The sequence below is a fragment of the Dermacentor andersoni genome, chromosome 1, assembly GCF_023375885.2.
Source record: "Dermacentor andersoni chromosome 1, qqDerAnde1_hic_scaffold, whole genome shotgun sequence".
Taxonomy (NCBI): domain Eukaryota; kingdom Metazoa; phylum Arthropoda; class Arachnida; order Ixodida; family Ixodidae; genus Dermacentor; species Dermacentor andersoni.
The window spans coordinates 52,715,539-52,737,477 of record NC_092814.1 but is presented as its reverse complement, the minus strand read 5'-3'; the positions used below and the strand labels follow the sequence as shown (position 1 = coordinate 52,737,477).

Below are 21,939 nucleotides of genomic sequence, written 5' to 3'. Positions count from 1 at the left end.
TGGTGCTTTTACCTACGCTAAAAGCATCTCCAATCGAGTCTATGCTACCTGCAATAGAAAGGCAGTGGGTTGAAAAGTGTTCGAGAGTCCCTTTAAGCAATCTAGGTCTTGTGTGGTCCTTTAAAATGCCAGAAAAACAAAAAAAATGAAAACCTGCGAAATTTTATAAAATATCACATGACAACGCACAAAGAATCACGGCACTTTTAAACGTAAACCTAGACGAGTACGAGCCCAGCTTATTACACTGGGAATAAGCAGCCATGCTCGTTCACTGACAAATGAGCACCTTTTGGCTCACATCTCCGGTTCAGCATTTAGTGTGCACAGCACACTAAATGCACACTCTGTCCTGTGCTCTTTACTCGCTTGTCCCGTGTTGCGCTGTTCCTGTTTTTATTCTAAAGATGAACCAACCAGCCCCTTTGAACACGCTGCAAATGACAAGGTTTATGTTTCAGATCGCCATTTTCAGTGGCAAGTGTAACTGAAATGTAGAAATAATAAAGTAAAGAAAAATGAAAGAGGATGAAAAGATAACTTGCCACATGTAGGAGCCAAAGCCACATTTTCCAAATTTCGCATGCAGTGCTTAACCAATTAAGGTACTGCGACAGCCATCCATTTTGAGTGTTATACAGTAACATATTTCACTTCAGGGGGGCAAACCCACCTACAAGCACCAGTGCTTTCAGCTAGCTACTTCTCTCTGTTTTGGTGGCTTACCATGTGGAAGCTGAGGTGTCTCCACAACCAAACAGTCTCATGAATGGCACAGCAGAGTAAAAGGTGACATTGCTGACAGCGCTATCGGGAGAGGTGTTCCAGCAACAGACTGCAAACTTTCATCTCGCACATATCTGCTACACTGTCGACTACCGAGAAGTCTGCATGGACCACTCTGATGTACGTGTAGCACTGGGGCAAGAGTAGTCCATTGAGTAGGACAAGATATTTCCACGAGGACCTAAAGCTATAATACAAACCTAAGCTGCTATATTGTACCAAAAAATAGCAGTTTCTGGAAGCTTTCATGTGGCTTGTGGTTCAGACAATGTTGCACTGTTTTACTAATATACCACCTATAATATTGGTAAAAATACAGAATAACTACAAATAAAAAAGTGCAAGAGACAGAGGGTAAGATTTCAGCATCATCCCGTGTGCCTTAGGAAGCTCTTCGACAGTGCTTGCAAGTTCTGAGCCATTGAGTACTTGTTTTTCTGTGCACAAATGTCAGGTCAGTGCGGGGACTCTCACTTCCAGTTTGCTTATGGTGCTGATTCAAGTATCAACATTTCTGCATAGAACATATTTCTTTATTTGCCATTCATTAGTATTCAGGTATGTACATGAACATGAACAGCTTTCAACCATTGTTTCTTAAGCTAGAATTGAACAAAGAATGAATTACTTTTTCCAATTTGGAACAAGAAAAATGTCAAACCCTGATCACAGTATATCATTCTGAAGCATTATTTAAGCATGCAGCAACTATTAAATACTATGAATGAACTAACCAGTTTTCATTCACCAAAGTTCAAAGTACAGTGGTCTCTCTTTAAAAGGACACTAAAGGCAAATACTAACTCAACGTGGACTGTTTAAATACCGTTCCAGAAACCTTGCAACGCTTGTTTCATGCCAAGAAAAAACTTAGTTTATGAGAAAATTGCATCTCAAGGGTCCGAATACCTTTATTGAGCTTCAAATCTCCCGCCACCTAACTGGGGGAGTGGTGACGTTGTGTACGCCATCACCACCCTTTGAAGCCGTCGGTGAGTAAAATGGCACCTGACAAGACGGCGGTACGGTACCTTGCGCAAAACGTCAACACCCAGCCATGGAGAAACCGAGCCATGACAGAGCAGTGGATTCGCCGCTGCAGCTGCTTTTGGTCAAGTGGTTGGGCATCCCGTTTGGGCATCCCGCGACATCTTATGCAAGTGGAATTCTCTGCTACTTGCAGTTTGTGAGATTTTCGCGAGCCAGCAACACCAGCATAGCAGTATGCAATACCGAAACTACTGAAACGCGAAAGCAGCGGCTGCACAAAGTGAAGCGAAAACGAAACCTGTCGAGCACCCGCGTCGTTGTGAAGGGTAATGTCAATGAGTTCTTTTTTTCTAAAAATTAACTGGACAACTAGCATTTTCTTTCATGCTATAATGCAATACAATAATGTTTTTATAAAGAGTAGCTGAGTGTAGTGACAGAACTTAAATGAGGAGTGCCTTTGTCATCGGGTAAGTAGTTGATGTCCTGGGGGAGTCTCTAATCATGTCCTGCATTTAGCTCAATTTCTCAATTACTAAGGCTCTGCTCGCGATAGTATTGACGCCTTAGAGGTTCTTGAGCACTAATCTATCACTTTAGCTTGACTTAATATTTGCATTTAGTGTCCCCTTAAATGGAATGTCAAGGGACCAAGGAAATTGGTTCCGTTTATCAAGAGTTCCATTTACTGAGAGACATCGAAGAGAGCATTGCATCAATACAAAAACGACCAACCATGAGGATGGTGTTCTGTTTAAGTGGCAGGTCCGTTTAAGCGATTTACGTTTATCAAGATTCCACTAAAAGCAAAGTTTTGCCTTCTAGCACCTCTATATATCTGTCTCTTTTTTCATTAAATAGTCGATAGTCTGCACTGTGTCTATGTTTTCTTCCCCTCCATCTGTGTTATTTCATGTTGCCTAACTCAAGGTGATTCCACTGTAGTAGCACCCCCACTAGTTATGTTCGCAATAAAAAGTTTTTAAGTGCTAGTACTGTTGGAAAGAAAATTCTCACAAATGGAATGATTTCGTATGCTATCACTGCCTAAACAGAATACCAGAAAATGCCAAAAAAAAAAAACAAGAAAGAAACTAAGGAAAAAGAAAACTACCAACACAGTCCAAAGATCTGCCTCTTCATTTATCACAAGAATAAAAAATCCCCACATGACAGCCACTTTGTCACTGTCACTGAATTCCCTGAACCCCCGTGGATGGTTTACTATGATCAAGTGAAATTAAAAAGAGGCAATCCAAATGTGAACAAAGAAGCTGGAAGAATCCGATGAAGGTCAACTAAAGGTGCTGCTGTTAGAGGAAGCGGTGCCTCACACAATCAACTTCAAGTCAACCACAACACTGTCACCTATGCCACCACAGCCTCTCGTTTACACTGTTGTACTCTGAATTATCCTGTTCGTGTTTCCTGTGTACACAACAACATGACCTGCATAGGGTTGCAACAGAACTCCCTTACCTTTTTACTCTTTTTAGAGGACTTCTTTTTCTTCTTCTTCTCTTGCGACTTTTCTTCAACAGAAGCAACTGCAACTTCTTGTAAATTCTGCTTTGCTTTTTCTGAAGCTGCTGGTTTCTTTCCGGTTAAAGAGGTCACGGTGGCAGCAGTAGCCCCACCAGAAGCAGTAGCACCACCAGAGGCAGTAGCACCAGCAGAAGCACTAGCACCAGCACAAGCACTAGCACCACCCGAAGCACTAGCACCACCTGAAGCAGTAGCAGTGCTTTTGGACGCAGAGTGCCTCATCCAAGACGTCTGTGTGCTTGTACTAGGCCTTGACTCGCACTGCGTAGCTGCATCTTGAGCTACGGCTTCTTTGTCAAAGTGCATACCTGAAATACAATTTCAAAGTAACATGCTGTGACCAACACCCTTGGCCCAGTTCCACACCTCCAACTGAGTGAGACCCACCTTCCAGCTCAAAGGCCTTGATAAACACATTCAACATTTCAGTCTGCATGACAAAGAAAAAAAAAGAACGAAAATGAATGGCGAGTATTTTTATGCTGTTCTCTGGGACAGTTCCCTGGATAAAAATACTTAGGCAAAATTGTCAAAGATGGTCAAGCTTCAACAGAAAGTTGTCGCTACTAGACAAGACATTTAGAAAAAGGGCCAGTACTATAACAGTAGCTGCAATACAATTCGGGTCTGTCCCAAGTTAACAAAATGACTGATAATGGCAATTTGGTACAAAAGAAAAGTAGAAATGCTCACTTGTGACAGTAAGGTGCTCATTGATTCTCGTCCTTCGGTGAGTACTATATATGACCGGCATAACCTGTCAAATCTCTGCAACAAAGTAAGTAAAACGTAATAACAGAGCATGTTGAACATGAAATATAAAATGCAAAAATGCACAGGATGCACACACAAGTATCCCTCTCAACTATATAAAGAAAAAAGATGTATAGCAAAACACCGGAGAGAGTAGTTCTGTCCAGACATGTACAAGCCACTCAGAAGGAGTAATTAAGTTACATTTCTGAGTACAAGACTAAATAGTAACTGAGTAGAGTACTAATTAATGCTTAAAAAAGTACTTTGAATAGTAATTACTAGAAAAAGTAACTTATTATTGCAAGTTGCATTAAAGTAATACGTTCCTATAGGACACTTACTCATTATCTAAAAAGCAGTTTCCCTAAGGAAACTGCTATGTTTTTGAAATTCAAATTATACAGCCTGCTGTTGTGTCACTGAAAAAGTGCAGCGAGAGGTGGGCACTAGCCTAGACATCATCATCAGCAGCAGCCTGGCTACGCCTACTGCAGGGCAAAGGCCTCTCCCATACTTCTCCAACTACCCCAGTCATGTGCTAATTGTGGCCATGTTGTCCCTGCAAACTTATTAATCTCATCCGCCCATCTAACTTTCTGCCGCCCCCTGCTACGCTTCCCTTCCCTTGGAATCCAGTCCGTAACCCTTAATGACCATCGGTTATCTGCTCTCTTCCTTATATGTCCTGCCTATGCCCATTTCTTTTTCTTGATTTCAACTAAGATGTCATTAACTCGCGTTTGTTCCCTCACCCAATCTGCCCTTTTCTTATCCCTTAACGTTACACCTATCATTCTTCTTTCCATAGCTCGTTGCATCGTCCTCAATTTAAGTAGAACCCTTTTCCTAAGCCTCCAGGTTTCTGCCCCATACGTGAGTACTGGTAAGACACAGCTGTTGTACACTTTTCTCTTGAGGGATAATGACAACCTGCTGTTCATGATCTGAGAATGCCTGCCAAATGCACCCCAGCCCATTCTTATTCTGATTATTTCAGTCTCATGATCCGGATCTGCGGTCACTACCTGCCCTACGTAGATGTATTCCCTTACTACTTCCAGTGCCTCGCTGCCTATCGCACGACTGAAATTTATTGATAGGCTTTACATAAAATATTGAAAATGTTTAAAAAATTAGCACCTACAGGGAAAACCAATAGCCCTTCTCAGTGTCCTTTCCATACCAAGGACTGTGCAGGGACAAAAGCGCAAACTATATGCATCTGTTTCGCTCCCGTTGCCCAAACTGGTTGTGAAAGCTGACGCAATAAGTGCTAACAGAGGGTGGCCACCAAGCAGATGTACCAAAGAGAAACAAAAGTTGCACTTGGTCTCGTAGGAGAAACCTCAGCAAAGAGAGAGAGGGGGGATGGGGACGGATAGTCTCATAACTTCAGCTAACACTAAAATTTCATAACAGTCAACAGTTTAGGGAATGAATCCCTTTATGACAATTCAGTTGTGGACAACAGTGCATTTGCGATGCAAGTTATGTGCCGATTTAGGGAGAACTATATACTCGCAAATGGCATGCCAGTGTGGTCGTTGAACCTGCAGCCAGTAACAGAAAACTGGCTAGGTGGCAACCCTACATCCAACTTTCATTATAGGGTTCCTTAAACTGTTCGGACAAATGATTAAAATTTTGTAGACGCGTTGGGTATAGCCATAGTAAAACATTCACACCACAATTTCGGCAAAGAATCTCATATTAAGAGAGCTACGGTCAATTACAAGTTACCCTCCTCCCTAGCCATGCTTTTTGTCCTCAACTCGTTTGCCAAGTGATCGGGGCTGAGCACCACCTCCACTGCCTCTGTGTCATGATGAGACCTCGTGTTTTCTACTACCGGTGATTTGGAGCCAGCGTGCGAAGCCTCTCCAACCTCTCTGCCAAGGGCCTGGCTGTTGATCCCCAACAAGAGCAATCCAAGTAGTGTGCGTTGCGAGCGTTCTGCTGCAGCGGCAAGCGTGTCCAGTATTCCGGTAAACGCAGGCAAGCTGGGTGTTTGGACTGATGGGTGGAGGCATAAACTAAAGCCCCTCTACACTACTACCACTGTGATGAAGAGGCTCAGCGTAAAAGTGAGCAGCCTGAGCGGCCTGCACGGTGCAGCAACCTGGTGGCACAGAGTTTATCCATGCCAAACACAGAGCTAATTTTGCTGTAACCAAGTGTAAAACATTTTAAACATTTAAAAATGCAACGTGTTCACGATTATGCTGCTGGCGAAAATTTACACCTGCAGCAGAATACACTTGGTTACAGCTATATTAGCTCTGTGCTTGTCTGGTTGAGCTCTATGCCACTGGGTGGTTGCCACTCACGTTTGTGCCTATGCCCATCTGGCAAAACACCCAGTCCGTCTGCACTTACCGGAATACCGGACACCCTACAACTCTCTATTGTGGTAGCAATCCTCTGGCATGAAGTGACGACCGCAAACACATCGATCCTGGCGCCAATCGGATACAGACAGCCCGATGCACTGCAGCCACTCCGCTCGCCTGCTGCCTTGCAGAGGGACACGATGTCGCAGCTTGACATTTTGCCAATCACTAGGTTTAAAGCCCACAACGCAATAAGCGCGATTCATGGTCCTCGCGAAAAGAAACCTCGAGACTAGCACAGACCAACACAAAGCATGTTTTAACACAAGCAGACGACACTTGCTGTTTGCTGGAAGTGCTTGAGTGTAGTGATGAATTGTCATTGTTTATTCTCTTTGTTATTTTATTGCAACAGCAACTATATGGACACTCCAGGCACATTTCCGCTGTCGCTGTGATGTTCCATATAATGGCCAATTGCGATAGCACCATGGCCGCACAATGTATACTGTAGGTGCAAGTGAAAGCTTGTGAGGGTGAGCCAAGGATGGTGGCTTGGTCTCGCACACACAAGGGAGGAAGCACGCAATCTTCCACCGGGGGGAGGGGAGAGTCTAAACAAGCGGCTGAGCGCAGGCCCTATCTTGAAAGCGATCTGCTACGAGTACAGAGTCGGCCGCATGCACCCTAACTTGAAAGCAATCTGTGACGAGTACAGAGTCTAGGTGCGCCGAGGGCTCATAGCTTTGTGTGCGCTGTGTTCTCGTCACTTAGTTCGTGCTAAAGCGCGAGGCAGCACGAAGGTAAATTTTTTTGCCGCTGCCGCCACTCTTTCTCACGCCAGTGTTTTGACAGCGAGTATTCGCGCTCATCAAGCGAGATGTGTTTATGATTGCCTATGAATGCATGACACTATGCTCGTTAATTTAGTTAGTATACGAATGTTTACGAGTTTATACGGCCAATGAAACTACCATCCGTACTTCATATAGCTGTCTACTAATTGCTGTCGCAATCGATGCTTTACCTTTCGGGCGAAACTGACTCTTCTCATAGAAACAAATTAATCAACATTACAAGTATTCCGAACATTTGTCCACCATAAAGTTGGAAAAATTATAGATGATGCAACCTAGGTAGCCAGTCAGATAGCTCACCTAACTGACGTTATGCACGCCAGCTACATAGATTGTAATGGGGTCCTGTCTGAAAACTCAGGATAGCGGCGCCACTGCAACCAGTAGTGATGCCCGTTTTTAAAGCCTTGCAATAAATTACATGCTTTATGCGAAATGCTTTAATGTGTCACTTATTGATCAGCAGGACCCACCCTAATGACTCAGTATGTTAGCACAAAATTGTCAAAATAGTTTCAGGGTCCCTTCAAGGGGGGACACAGGGCTAAAATCACAATTTTTGCCAGAAAAGTGCATTTTCTAATTTTGTTTATTTTGGATTCCTAGATGTATAAAGAAGCTCATCACCAAGTTTAGTGGCAATCTGTGCCATAGAAAAGAAAATGAATTCTCTTGCCATCGAGAGCGCGCATGAACACTGTATTCAAGACATCACCATAGAGCAGGCAACAAATCGAACACTGAGTAAATTTCCACTTTAGAAAGTTTGTTTTTCATGTGTTTTAATCATGGGGGACCTTCCATCGCGAGTAAAGCAAACCACAAAGTAAAAGCTAAAAAAAAAAGCCATAATTATGGCTGTGATGCCCTTGTCTGCAAGCGCAGACAAGGGCGCTGGACTGCTCTAAAGCTGAAAAAAGCATGTGAACATGACTTGAAGCAATTGCCGCAATGAAGGTTCGAATTGATGAGGAGGGTCCAACCTATGGAGCAAGGCAGTTTGGTTAATTATTTTTGGTCTTAAAATAAAATAGCGTGCTCTTAAATCTGAGTTTATTTTTCTCAGTTTGCACTTCTTTGGCCAAACAAAACTTACAAAACTTTTAAGAAAGCTATCAAAGTAGTTCCTGGGCTGAAATTTTGTCATAAAAAAGATGAGGTTCTTTGTATATTTATCAATCTTTATTAACACAAAAATTGATAACAGATCTGACATATGACAACGAAAAAAATTGAACTTAGCTTCAAAGTGATGACACTGTTGCAGAAATGCAATGAAAAACATGCAACTGGCCTTATCCTGCACTATAAGCCCCCTAGACTGTATCTAACAAAAACAGTGCGACTTCAATATTTTTTAAATTATGGTTTTCCTAATGTGACATGCCTAATTGGTCCATATGACAGCCATAACGTCTTTTCTAACTGATCTGTATTAGGACAGAAAAAGAAATTTAGGACAAACCTTTATAAATATTTGTGCAACGGTTCAAAAGTTATATTTCAGCCTCGTGTCCCCCCTAAACACATGTCGCTGTGGCCTGTATTCTTCCTGTCTAGTTATTACCTGTATTACACTGAGCAAAAACCATGAACCTTTATTTTGACATCAATATAAATAATTAATCAATGCTGGGAAACACAGTTAAATGAATACGTAATTGCAAACAATTCCTCCCAGCATACACACAGAGAAAGAAAATGCGCCTTGTCCTGTCGTCTTTCTTGTGTCTGTTGTTTTGCGCTAAACAAAGTATTAATTGCGCTACAATCCAATACTGGAAACTACATCCAATATGATGGTATGATACAATGTGACAGAATAGCAGTAAAGAAAAGGACAATTACTAAACAATAGTATTATTTATTATGCAGGAGAAATTGCACCCCATGGAGCACCACACAATGACCCACATGTAAAGAAAGCCCAAATTTAATTTTTGGGGTCAACAAAAAGATGGAAAGAAAATTATAGGAAGGTTCTTTTGGTCATATAACACCAAAAACTACTGAATCCCCCAGAGACTTCAGCTTCAAAATGTATGAGACCCTTACTATAAGTCATAACGGCTTGGATAAAAGAAAGAAAGAAAGAAGAAAAGCACTAGAGTAGGATTACAGCAGCCCAGTAACAAGTTGTCTAGGAGACACAAAGTCACTATGAACAAGGATTAATGCAGTCGAGAGAATGTGAATGAAAAAACAAGCACACCTCTATAGATCGCAAGTTAGCTCGATGCCTGGTTGGGTGCCACTTCAGCGCCAGCTTCTGGTACTGCATCTGTATGTCTGTCGCTGATGGACCTGCAATAAGAAAAAGATTACAGGGACAGCCTGGATAAAAGACCAAAATAACCAAGGACAGCCTGCATAATAGCAATGATTAAGTAAAACAACAAAATGTTTTTATGCTGTTATTGCTGAACTGATGCATTATTGGCTGAGGTCAGGTACATAAAGAGTTGTGCTGTCTGAACCAGACAGATTTGCAGGCATGATTGCTCTAATATTTCATAGAACTTACTAAAAGCAACCATAGCCAGGATAATGTAACAATTCTATTACAATGCTATTCCTTTTCATCTTATCATTATCTATCATTACAGGGACATCGATAACACTGGAATACCAATGCACTGTGCCTACCCAAACACAACGCAGCTCACCTGCATTGATATTTGCAGTGTCCTTCTTGTTACTTTGTCATTTGTAGTAAACTGGCAATTTTCATCTTTACCATCACCCCACACACTCGCATTGCTACACAGCCCTGCTCATCCCTGTGCTCATATGTGTGTCTAGTGCACCCACCAGTCCTTTTGACCCTTTCATTGGTTACCCCAATGGTCAGCCAGCCCCCTTCACCTTTATGAGTTTGGGCAGATTTTCTCCTCCCTTTTCACCACACCTCGACCATGCCCAATCTCACTGTAGCTTGCCAAATTGCAATGCAGAAATTGCAGGTCATGAAAGCCAATGAGATAGCAGAGGTTGGCCATGTGACTGCTCCCTGTACTGCACCAAAGGTGTTATCTGCTTGAACTGCTTTGCGCAATGACAACACAGCTGCACTTAGTACTATGCACAAACTTCAGACAGCACTACAGTCAAGCCTCTAAATAATGAACCTCAATTTAACAAAATTCTTGAAGTAACGCATTTTTAAAATTTCCCAATCACTGTCCCATAGAAAACCATCTACTTTTTTTTCGCGATTTAACACAACCCCAATTTAGCAAAGTCCTCGTACATTGTATGCACATACCAGGAGCCTCCTTGAAAGGCAGATAAATAGTTAAACTACAGATATTGTTGACTCTTGGCAGCTGCTCTACAATCTGGGAGGTGCTCCCAATGACGTGACGCTGGAGCACTGTATCTTCGGCGATGCTTGTGCTGTGACAACTGAAGGGCTCGACGATGACACAATAATCCAGAGCGTCACAGACATGGAGGATGACAACTTGGATGATCTCCAGGTGGCAAGCAGCACAGCTACACCGAAACAAATAATAGATGCGCTGGATCTCCCCACACACGTGGGCATGCACTCACACGAGGAGGCCTTATAACCCCGATGCTCATGAAAAGCAAGCAGCAGGTTAAGCTGACCGAGTTCTTCGCTTTTACCTGAATTGGATGGAATTACTCTTTAAGGTCAAATAAATATTCCAGCATTCATGAATTCAATATTTTCCCAATAATTACGTTGTCCACAAAGTACCATCCACCAGGAGTGTTATCTTTATTTGCACTGCTGAAACATACAAATATCGATTAAACGAAACTCGCGATTTATCTAAGTTTTCGGCTGCAAGTAGGACTTCATTATATTGAAGTTGGACTCTAGTAACATCTAGTTTTCTATGTTGCACATATCAAATGAAAATGTACTGACTTTTTATAAAACTGGCAGTTCCATATTGTCGATGTTTATAATAGCTTGCTTGCCTTTTTGTGTCCAAGTTTTACATTTTTCCTTAATGCAGAAAATCACGAATTTCTCAGGGTTCTCTATTAAATTTCAAGAAATGCTAGTTCAACAATATATTGCCTATAGCTTGTTTTTCTTAATAAAAGAAAAGCAATCAGTCGAAAAATACGGAACTACTTGTAATGTGAACAAGTAGAAGAATATGTAGACAAATTCTCCATAAATAAATTGAGACATACCATGATTAACAAAAGTCTGACGTGTATAGAACTATGCGGCAGTCCCCATGGTTTGAAGTTCCATAAGATGATGCAACATTTTTGCCACTTATAGAAGCAGTTGCTTCCCAAGGTTGGGGAAATATTTTTTGCCAATTGTTGACAAAATGCCTTATAGGAAGCAGCAGTTATGTAGCATATGCCACCAACCCTGTCCATTGTGCTGACCATACACTGCAGAAAATCTCGCCAGCTGCCCTCCCTTTGCCCGGGAAAAATTCCACACAGCTAGAATTACACTTCAGGATATGCCCCTAGGTGGTACTAGCCTCCTCTATGTGAACTCTCGATTGGAAAGATGCTCACCAAGAACTTGGGGATGAGGACACTGGCCACCCCATCTCGGAACTCGAGGGACACCTTGCAAACCATGTGGAGCAACTGTTAGCTTCCCCGCCTGCACAGTCACCAGAAGCTCCTCCCGCCTACCTATGCACGGGCACCGAAGATAGTGTAGAGCAGTGCGAGTAAGAGATAATGCCGTTCACGCTTGACTGAGCCCTTGTTCGCTTTGGGGCCCATACAGCCCTGGGATTGGACAATATCTCGGCAGGAGTGGTGAAATGTCTGGGCAATATAGCCTGACAGTGCCTCGCCGTCATATTTACTGGCACCCTGCGTGGTGAACCCATTCCGCCAGACAGTCAATGCAGACACATTAGTTTCCTATGCAAGAGGGGTGGAAATGCGGGATTCCTAAAGGACTACAGGCCGCTCATGGTCACCGGCGTGTTACACTGCCTCTTCCCACAGGTAGTCAAAAGTTGGATGTGCGCATAGGCCAAAAATAACGGTATTCTAACAGAAATGCAGAACAGGTTCCGGCACAATCACCGACTGGAGGACAATGTGTTCATGCTTAGCCAGACAGTGAACGTGGTGCAGGAAATGTCGTGGAACTTAGTGGGACACTTCCTGGATGTTTCGAAAGCATACAACAGCATCCCGCACAACCAGATACTGCACCGCATGGTCGAATTTGGCCTGCCAAATACATGGACCAACCTTCTTCGTCGCACGTATGCAGCAAATATTGTTGTTTCCTGCTTTAACGGTGTCATCACGAGACCGGTGGCTGTATGCAGAGGTCTGAAGCAAAGGTGCCCTCTCTTACTTTACATGGTAGGTATATGCATTGAGGATGGAGGGCACGCTGCTCCAAAGTGGTCTTGGCTTCGAGTTCCAGTACATGGTGTACAGTCAACCAAACTCCTGGACTTTGCCGGGCCTGCTGTTTGTGAACGACATCATGCTGCTTGTAGAGAGAGTAAAGCATGTACAGCGGTTGGTCACTTAGGCTGCCGTCCACATCTCTCGGTTGAGCCTGGAGTTCCAATGCCAGGAAATCTGCGGTGCTACAGTTCTCTGGCTCTCAAGGTGAAACACCCATGGTTCTTCTCAACGGTGCCACCCTATCATGGTTAACGGAATACCATTACCTTGGTGTAATGCTTAGTACTGCAGAAAATGTTGTGGAGGAATGCGAGGACCATGTGAAGTGGGCTGCTCAGAGAGCATGCAATTTGCTGCGCAGACTATGTATCTGGGGTTGCAGCTGCCCGTGATGGTGCAAAACTCTGGAAAGTGGTACACACGCTTGGTTTCACCTTTGCCAATGCTGCTGTATGCCTGTCGGCCAAGATGCGAAGATGAATGGAACGCAGTCAGCACAAAGTTGGAAAGACAGCTATGAGTTGCCATGGACGCATCGCTGTCAAGGCGATTTAGAGCGACATTGGCTGGTCTTCTTTTCTGGGACCTTTGCTGTTAATAGACACTTCGTATAGAGAGCCGGCAGCTGTCAAGCATCATGTCTCCTCCATATTTCATTAAATCGACTGTTATTCCATCTTCTCCTGCCGCTCTTCCTCGTTTCATGTCTTGCAAGGCCCTTCTGACCTCATCACTAGTTATAGTAGGAGTTTCTGTATCCTGTTCATTACTGCTTTGAATGGAGGTATCCTGACTCCTCTGGATACTGTACAAGTCACTATAGAATTCTTCCGTTGCTGTTACTAAACCTTCGAGATTGCTGATGATATTACACTGCTTATCTTTTAGTGCATCATCTTGGTTTGTCCTATGCCAAGTTTCTTTCTCACTGATTTCAGGCTGCTTCCATTTTTTACTGCTCCTTCAGTCTTTCTTACGTTATAATTTCGTATATCCCATATATTTAAACTCGCTATTTTTTTTTACTGTTTGATTCTTTTATTTAGTCACACTGTTATTTTGTTGCTTTAATTAGTGTTGTCCCGGCTAGGACACAGCACTAGCACCTGCCCATTCTAAAGGGTGAAGCCACATAAACATCAACATCATGCCCCAATATGAAGAGGAACACTTATAATCTATTCAAATAATGATTCTGCAGAAGTACCTCACCTTCTGCTACCTTCAACTATTGCTTACAACAACATAGCTCTTGCGATAAATGGTCTACCTCGTGGAATTTTTCTGATTGCAGCTCAAGAGTGATGAAAACTAGGAGAATTAAATGAAAATCTGGCGTTCATGAAATGGAAAGTGCTTTCATCAAATCTTTTGTTTCTTCACTGTATTTAGATATGTGTTGGTACATACTGCGCCAACTTGAATGCAATGACTTGTTTGCACACTGAATGTAAAACAAAAAGCAGCTGGTTTACTTCCTTTAAAATAAATGTAGCCCATCAGCACTGCAGTAAATTGTAATATTTGTCTCCTTTTTCAACATTCATTTTGCACTGTTTAGCCAATTCTTAACATGCGCAGTACACTCCATTGCACAAGAACCTGCAATGGATAGCTCTATGCGAACTACACAATAGATCGCACATGCATGGTTCAAATATAGGCAACACATTTCAGAAGCAATGCTTATAAATTGGTTCAAAAAGAACACTTTATTTAAACAGACTGCCCAAAAAACCACCAGTATGCTGGACCTAGACGGTAGGTGGAACGTGAAAATGTGCAAACTAGGGCTGTGTTGAGGATACGAAACAAAATGGTTTGAGGATTAACAAACGAGAGCCTTGTTACAATATTTTATGCATCTACAGGCCACTGTCCACAAATATGAAAATATCAGTTCAGGTTTTTCTTGTAGTACCAGCAAGTCAAGAAGAAGCTTTAGCTCGGGGATAACTCTGATGTCGCCTATTCAAATACATGAAAAAAGCAGAAATGGTTTTACGAGACAACTGCTCAACCGATTTTAATGGAATGTGTTGCATTTGAGAGATAAAGTTAAATTCTAGTGTCTGTAGGTAGCAGATTCCTTATTGCGGGCCTGTAATTTTTTTTTACAGAAATTACCGAAAACTGATGTTTCAAAAATACTTGAACCCGAAGTTTTCCCATCCGTACCTCACAAAAACAGATATCGCAATACTGTAAACTACATCGGTTAGGGCATCTCAAGCGGTCCAATTTAGCGTACTAATTTACTGCTTATGTAAAATTTTTACAATGTTTACGAAGGTTTTGCAAAAGTCCGACTCACAAATTAGTAGTATATTTGAGAGCGGTGTGTAGTATGTCAATTTCGTCCGCTGTTCGATGTATTTTTACGTGCAGTTTACAGAATTGTGATGCCGTTTTTTATTGCTGAGTTAGAGTTTTTTTACTTATATTCTTGCAATTTCGCACTTTCAAAAAAAATTATGGAGAAATTGACGGCCTAAATAAGACCCGTTTTCTACAGTCTCTAGACAATAGTTTATTCTTTCAAAGGCAACAAAACTCATCAAATTCGATGTAGCAGTTGTCAACAAAAACGATTTCTCCGTTCCCATGTATTTAGATAGGAGCCCCCGAGCATGATAAGCTGAAGTGCAATAATGTTTGAAAGGCTGCGTCAGTAGAGATATTTGACACGCGGTGGTCACTGGAATACTTATCCAGACAACTTAAAAACCAGATTTAATTAACCACTAACTCGCAAGCGCTCAAGCATAGCAAGAAGGTCGCGTCTCGCGGTATCTGCAGGAATGAAAAGCGACTTTCATCTATGGCCTCATCATTACGTAAGCGAGTCCTCTGCCAGCCGAACGAGCTTGACTTCGTATTTGTCTGCCTAGCCCCAACGGAGGTTGACATTTTTCTTACTCGTTCGTTGTATAGAAAAATTAAACGCAAGACCAGTAGCGGGGGCTCACACACGGGTGACAACGCAGGTTACAGCATGCTGCACCTGCTTCCCCGAGTTACCAGTGTTCAAGAGGTCAGTTATACCATGCCGAATGCACCGGTTCTCATCCGGGGTCGCAGATGACCACAAGATCTTCATTTACATTCATATGTACGTTCTGTTTTCTTCAACTTGTCAGAATACATTTGCAGGTCGCAGCACACTGCACGCGCTAACACTCCACACAGCGACCCGCCAAATGCGCACGGAAGCACACCACAACTTGGCCACAACCCGACAGTTGAACACAGGCAGGGGCTCCAGCCTAATAATCATGTTTACGACGCTTATGAATGCAAGATTAAAGTATACATGTCACATTGTCACCATACGTTCCGAGCACACACAAAAAAAAGAAAGGCCTGTACACTTGCAAATAAAGCGCCTCGAACGCAGTAATAATATGGTTGATACTCACTTGTGCCGTCAAGTTCCAAGAGATGTAAGGCTTCTTCCTTTGTCACTGTCACTTTCGACATTGTTGGAGAAAGGACGGCCACACTTTCAAACAATTATAGTGTCCGCCACACTAAGTTGCCCCTACACAAAAACATCAGGAATCGATTCATTAGTCATTTAGAACGGCTACTGAAGCAAACATCATTGCACACAACGGTAACACACAAATAACAGAGGCAAAACTTCACAGAATGGTAATCGGCGATGGGAAACAAACAAAATCGCAAGCCAAACGCGTGGAGAACGCCACAATTTTTCCTTTCAGTCGTACCGCCTAAAAAAGCGTGGCAGTCGGCACCTAACTAAAGCCGAACGCGCCGAGCACAAAAGCTCATGGCCCGCTACCCATGCCGCTACCCGAACAGCAGTCACGTGAGTCGCAGGACTCGCCAATGGCATTGAACTGACAATCTTGTGCAAAAAAAAAGAAGAAAACCGTTAAAAAATTTTTAAAAGAAACAAGAGTGAACAGCTGCAGTTTTGAAAAGTCGAACCTTTGTAGCGCAGTCGCATTTTTATTGCTCAAATTATACATAGGACGCAAAGTAGAAGGCTTTATATTAACTCTATGGCTTCCAAGCCCACAAAATAAACATCAGTTTCGAACGAACATCTTCGCAGGATGCCGAAAATGTACAGCGGTGTACAAGGTAACCTAGAACCAGAAAGTTATCTATGTACAGTTTAAGTGTTCTTATTTAGCTTTTACAGATGGTGCGCGCTGAAGTAGCTGAAGAACACACGGTGCTGCCATGGTGCTGCGTGATGAAGCAGTGGGCTGAAATCCCGCCAGGGGGCTGAAGTGGAATGTCACGTGTGCAACACGCGTAGCAGACGACGCGCACTATAACTACGCTCGTCAGTGCAACCCACGTCAGAGAGGACGACATATATTCGTCGAGCAAAGCTCTGATAAAACAAAATTAGCAGCCGGCAGCATATCTGTAAGCGTGTACACAGAAGGCGCAGAATTACGAAATTTCTCGCCCGGCAGAAGGGCTCGAATTTCTGTGGTGGGCGATCTAGGTGCACCTCTGTCGATCATCGCGTTTCCTGCTCTAATCTACTCCGCCCGTACCTACTCCGTTACCTACTGCGCCCCGTATCTCCAGCTGACGAAGGCGAATCGGGACACCCTAAACACGATGCTTCGTGCTAGACATGGGCGCCCACAACACGGTGGAGGAGCTCATCGAAACCCACCTAGCTCTCAAATCAAGAGAATCCGGCTCAGTCACACGAAACACGGACGAGCCGTCACACGCAAGATAGGATGGCAGATCGAGCCAGTACCCATCAAGACGGCCCTTCCGGAAGACTGGAAGACGACCATTCAGACCAAACCCCTTCCCCGGAACATGACGTCGGGCAAGGACGACGAGACATGAACGAGAGGCGTACCGCGCGAGCCAAAGCCATAGTCTGGAAGCTGGAAGAGAACCCCAGGGTCCTCTACGCGGACGCCTCGCTCCGAAAACACAGTGACCGTGCAGCGGTGGTGGTTACGTCAAAAGACAGGCTGATCGTCAGCGCGTCCCTGAAGACAACAGACCCCGCAGTTGCCGAAGAAGCAGCCGGGGCCCTCACACTCGCACAGCCGAGCGTGGACACCGTAGTCCCCGACTTAAAGACAGCCTACAGAAGCTTCCGCAGGGGGGGGGGGGGGGGGGGGGTAATCTCCTCCGCGGCCCGAGCCATTCTATCCAAGCCCAAGCCTCCGGGAAGAGCCATAGAGCTCGTGTGGGTCCCGGCTCACTCGCAGGTAGCAGGCAACACCATCGCCGACTACCATGCCCGAGAAATATCAATTCGGGCCGAGCACGAGCCGGAAGAGCTACCGCACCCGGTTACCAGCTTTCGGGACATTACCCAGATGTACTAAGAGGAAAGGTGCAGACTGCCAGAACCGCACCCCAAACTCACCAGGCAACAACAGACGATCCTGCGTCGAGCGCAGGCGGGATCGCTTGCGCTCGACTTGCGCTTGCGCTCGACCGTACTGATGAATCGCATGTACCCTGCGGAATACGATATGCTCTGTCCTTTTCGCAGAAGAGAAAAGGGCACCTTGCCGCACGTCTTGGCAGAGTGCACAGAACTCAAGAACCGCCCTCCTCCCCTTCCCAGCAACACCCCCAATCTCCAACCCCTTGAGCGATGGGAGACATTCAGCTCGCACTGACGGACAGGGGCCAGGAGCTGCTGGGAACATATGGGTCCCGTAACTAGGGAACCACCCGTCTGGTGCCTGCGTGCACCACCGATTTATTTCGGGCCCAGTAAATGTAGCTTCATCATCATCATGCTCTAATCGATTGTCACATGCCCCCCCCCCCCCCCCCTCACCCCGTTCACTCCATAAACAGTAGTTAATTACGTTCTGTCCATACACATAATTAACTTAGGTATTGTAAAAAATTACTAAATAGCGCAGGAAGCTCAGTACTTATTTACCACGACCGTTTCGTCTTTATGAATCCATTAGCTATTTTTCATCTTTGAAAGGCGATTATTGCATTTAATAATTAGAAATTAGGCGCGATAATTATTCGCCATCTTATAGGAGACGCACACAATCATTAAATAGCAATCGACTGCTTGATTAAAAAAAAATACCGCGTTGGCTGTTTTCGCGCAACATGTTAAATATTCACTACACGGGCTTCAAGGGCCGAAATATTAAAATACAATGCAGTTGGAAATAGCGGTCCCCTGCCCCCCACCTTTTTTTCCCACCGCATTATTAACGGCAGTGCACGTTAAATATTCACTGATTAATTAAATGCCTAAGATTTGTTCATTGTATCTTTATTACTTCAAGTCGGTCAGTGCTCGTGGCAAGTCCAACAAAGTAGTAAACCTGAGGCTAGCAACACTTTCCAGATATTAATAAGCACTGAAACCTCAAACTCCGTTACAATATGTAAATGTGTTCAGTTATCCAGGGTGATCAATTCCAAGCTTTATGGAATTTTTAAAAAATAGCATGTTGCAGATAACATAATTCTTGTTCTTCAGCGGGTACGTCCTGCAAGCTCACCGGCTACAACTCGTAAATTGCAATATGTGCCGTAATTATTTCAGAATTAGTGGATTTTTGTTAATTAGTTGAATACATGTTTCGATTTCTCGTGCCCGCCTCTTCGAATAATCCAGCTCAAGGACAGGAATTATGCTATCTGGCTAAAGCGATTTTTAAAAATTCCATAAAATTTAAGAATGACCACCCTGCATAGTCCCGCTGAGTGTACGTGCGAATTGGGGTTTTTATTATTTACTTTCTTTCGTAAAGGGGGGGGGGGGGGATCATTACTGAAAGGCCAACGCATTCCTTTGCACGTTTGCGGATGGATATCGCGAAATTGTTGCTAGCCTCACGATTCCTAGTAAATGGACATGCCTTGAAGACTGAATTAATTGTGATTTTCACGCATTTACCAACGTTCACTGCGCCTCAGTAATTTGTAGAAGGGAGAAGACAACGTTATTGATCTGCTGTACTAGCTTTTAAAATGCTGTACCTTTCCATTTGAACGCATTTTTTGTATTACGCATCGTTAGCTAATCGGTTAAGGCTCAGCGTTGGAAATATAGATGACAAAGCTAATTTCAGGGCGGCAATAACAAAGAAACCAGCCTCCGCACGCGCAATTCGGCGCGAATTCAGGAGTGCTCTGAATGTCCGAATGCACGACACCGAAACATCGGCCAGCCAGGAGCGCACAATATAAAGGGAGCAGAACAGAAGAAAATAGAGAGAGCCGGCGAAAAGAACAGGGACTATTCTCAATAGCTACAGTATTTACAATAGCGGCTACTAGTGCACTTTGTGTATGCATGAATAGGCAATTGAGCCAATCACGAGATTCCAGACATTTGCGGGGCGTTTGCAGCCCCGCGCACCTTTGTTCAGGGGCCATTGTCAAGGCATTTTACAGCGAAGCTGTATACCTCTACCGTCCAAGGAAATGTCGTTGTGGTAAGCAATAAACTCCCCATACGTGGGCCAATCCCGGAGATAGTGAAATGCCGGGCCGACCTGCGGCGGAGGTGAAGCAGGCGTTAAGCACTCTCCATACGAGGACCGACCCTGAAGATAGTGCAATGCCGGGCCGACCCGCAGCGGAGGTGCAGTTCGCCATTAAGGGGCCCACATACACAGCTTCGCTGGTCATCCTTCTTCACAGAGTGGAAGAGCACCGAGTTTTTTTTAAAGTGGACACACAACTTCCCCTGCCTCCCCTATACACAGCTTCGCTGGTCATTCTTCTTCACAAAGTGGAAGAGCACCGAGTTTTTTTTAAAGTGGACACACAACTTCCCCTGCCTCCCCTCACCCTCAGATGCGTTCGCCGAGATGTGGCATGTACAGACCTGTGTTAGAGTTACGTATATGCTACCTGTGGTAGCATATACAGTAACTCTAACCTGTGTCACACTCGCGCGTCTACCCTCGCGAGAGGGAGAGTGCGTGCATAAAGGAAAGAGGGGCGACGCCTGCATATGACAGGCGCGTACTGATTACGGGTAAGGAGAAAAAAAATACTTTATTCGATGTTTTGCAACGCCTTGTCGAAACACCAGCTGGATGTCACGTTACATTTGTTTAGTCACCTTGGCGATCATCAGCACGAGTCGGTGCACAATGAAGGGCACATTCCGTGCTCTGGTGCTGCATGCCTACTTATACATGTATAACGGGTGTTTCTGCGAAGGCTGTCAAAAATTACCAGTAAGAGAGCACTAAACAAAGCGATTTCTTAAAAACCGGACTATCGTGAGCAGTGGACATTTGGAAAGAGGTTAAAGTTATAATTTTCTCGCTGATTAGTTAAACAATGTAAATAAAAAATCCGAGGACACTCCGTATGAATAAAAACAGGTTTATGTGTAGGTTATGTGTAGGTAAAGTAGGTTTATGAGTTGTGAATGCGAAATTAGCCTTGAACGCTGCTGAGCAGTGCTTCGAGTTTTGCGCTACGAGTAATGTTCTCGTGTTTTGCTGCAGGGTATATGTTATCGAGTTTTGTATATGTTATCCGGCGAGGCGTGCTGGTGAAGCGGCGTCAAGGCGATGCCCTCTCCCCTGACGCAACACCTGGGGCCCTACAGCAAATGTTCCGATTCGCTCGCTCTGCCCCGTCAAGGCGCGCTCGTGACGTGGCGTCGCAGCCAATGGGAATTCAGGTGCCATATCGCTGCTGCTGAAACCGGCTTTACTTTTTTTTTCGCTCAGTGGGTCATTGGATGCCTTCTCATCAATATAATTAATTAGCGGAGTTGCGCAACTATTGACAACGTAAAATTAGTAGCTACTGACGAGATATTCTCATTTCAAATGCCTCTCTCACTTTTTCACTGGGAAACTGAAACTGAGCGCTTGAGAAGAGACGGAAACCACGTCTACAAGAAACGTCAGCTGTTGACGTCATCTGACGTCTCCTGGTCACTTCGCCAAGTGGGTCGAACAATTTTTATTTTTATTTCTGAAGCGCTAGCCAGCACATCAGAAATAAACATTTTGCCCACACATCTAAATCGTCATCTAAATCACATCTTTCATGAATGCTTCTAATGGCATCGATAATCGTCAATGATGGTTTCTGCCTAAATTTCTTAGATTTAAAAACGGTGGTCCGGAAGCGGGAGAGTGGGGGCAGATGCCTACAGACGGCACCCTCTGGAATTCCCTGTAAGGCCGAGCATGCGTCATTAAAGCATGCGACATTGTAAGGCAGAGAATGACTGATAGTGACCAATATAGTGCTTCCTCAGAAAGGAAGGGCGAACTCAAGTGAATGATCCGGCTCTCGCTCCCTCCACAGGTCGA

At 44.1% G+C, this 21,939-nt stretch overlaps 1 protein-coding gene across 4 annotated transcripts in view; it reads right to left on the bottom strand.

Moving 5' to 3' along the window:
• Positions 1-16,823, bottom strand: part of LOC126545222 (uncharacterized) — a 70,683-nt gene extending 53,860 nt beyond the window's left edge. Inside the window, exons 1-6 of one of the 4 annotated variants that reach the window (XM_050192985.3) lie at positions 16,298-16,804; positions 16,069-16,190; positions 9,477-9,568; positions 4,015-4,089; positions 3,709-3,751; positions 3,256-3,629 (exon numbers count right to left, since the gene is read on the bottom strand). In XM_050192985.3, the coding sequence (XP_050048942.1) occupies positions 3,256-3,629; positions 3,709-3,751; positions 4,015-4,089; positions 9,477-9,568; positions 16,069-16,129 (645 nt within the window). In that variant the 5' untranslated portion in view covers positions 16,130-16,190; positions 16,298-16,804. Of the gene's footprint in view, positions 1-3,255; positions 3,630-3,708; positions 3,752-4,014; positions 4,090-9,476; positions 9,569-16,068 lie in introns of all 4 variants that reach the window. The other 3 variants (XM_055061482.2, XM_055061483.2, XM_050192984.3) reach the window with 3 other exon arrangements.
• Positions 16,824-21,939: the final 5,116 nt, after the last annotated feature.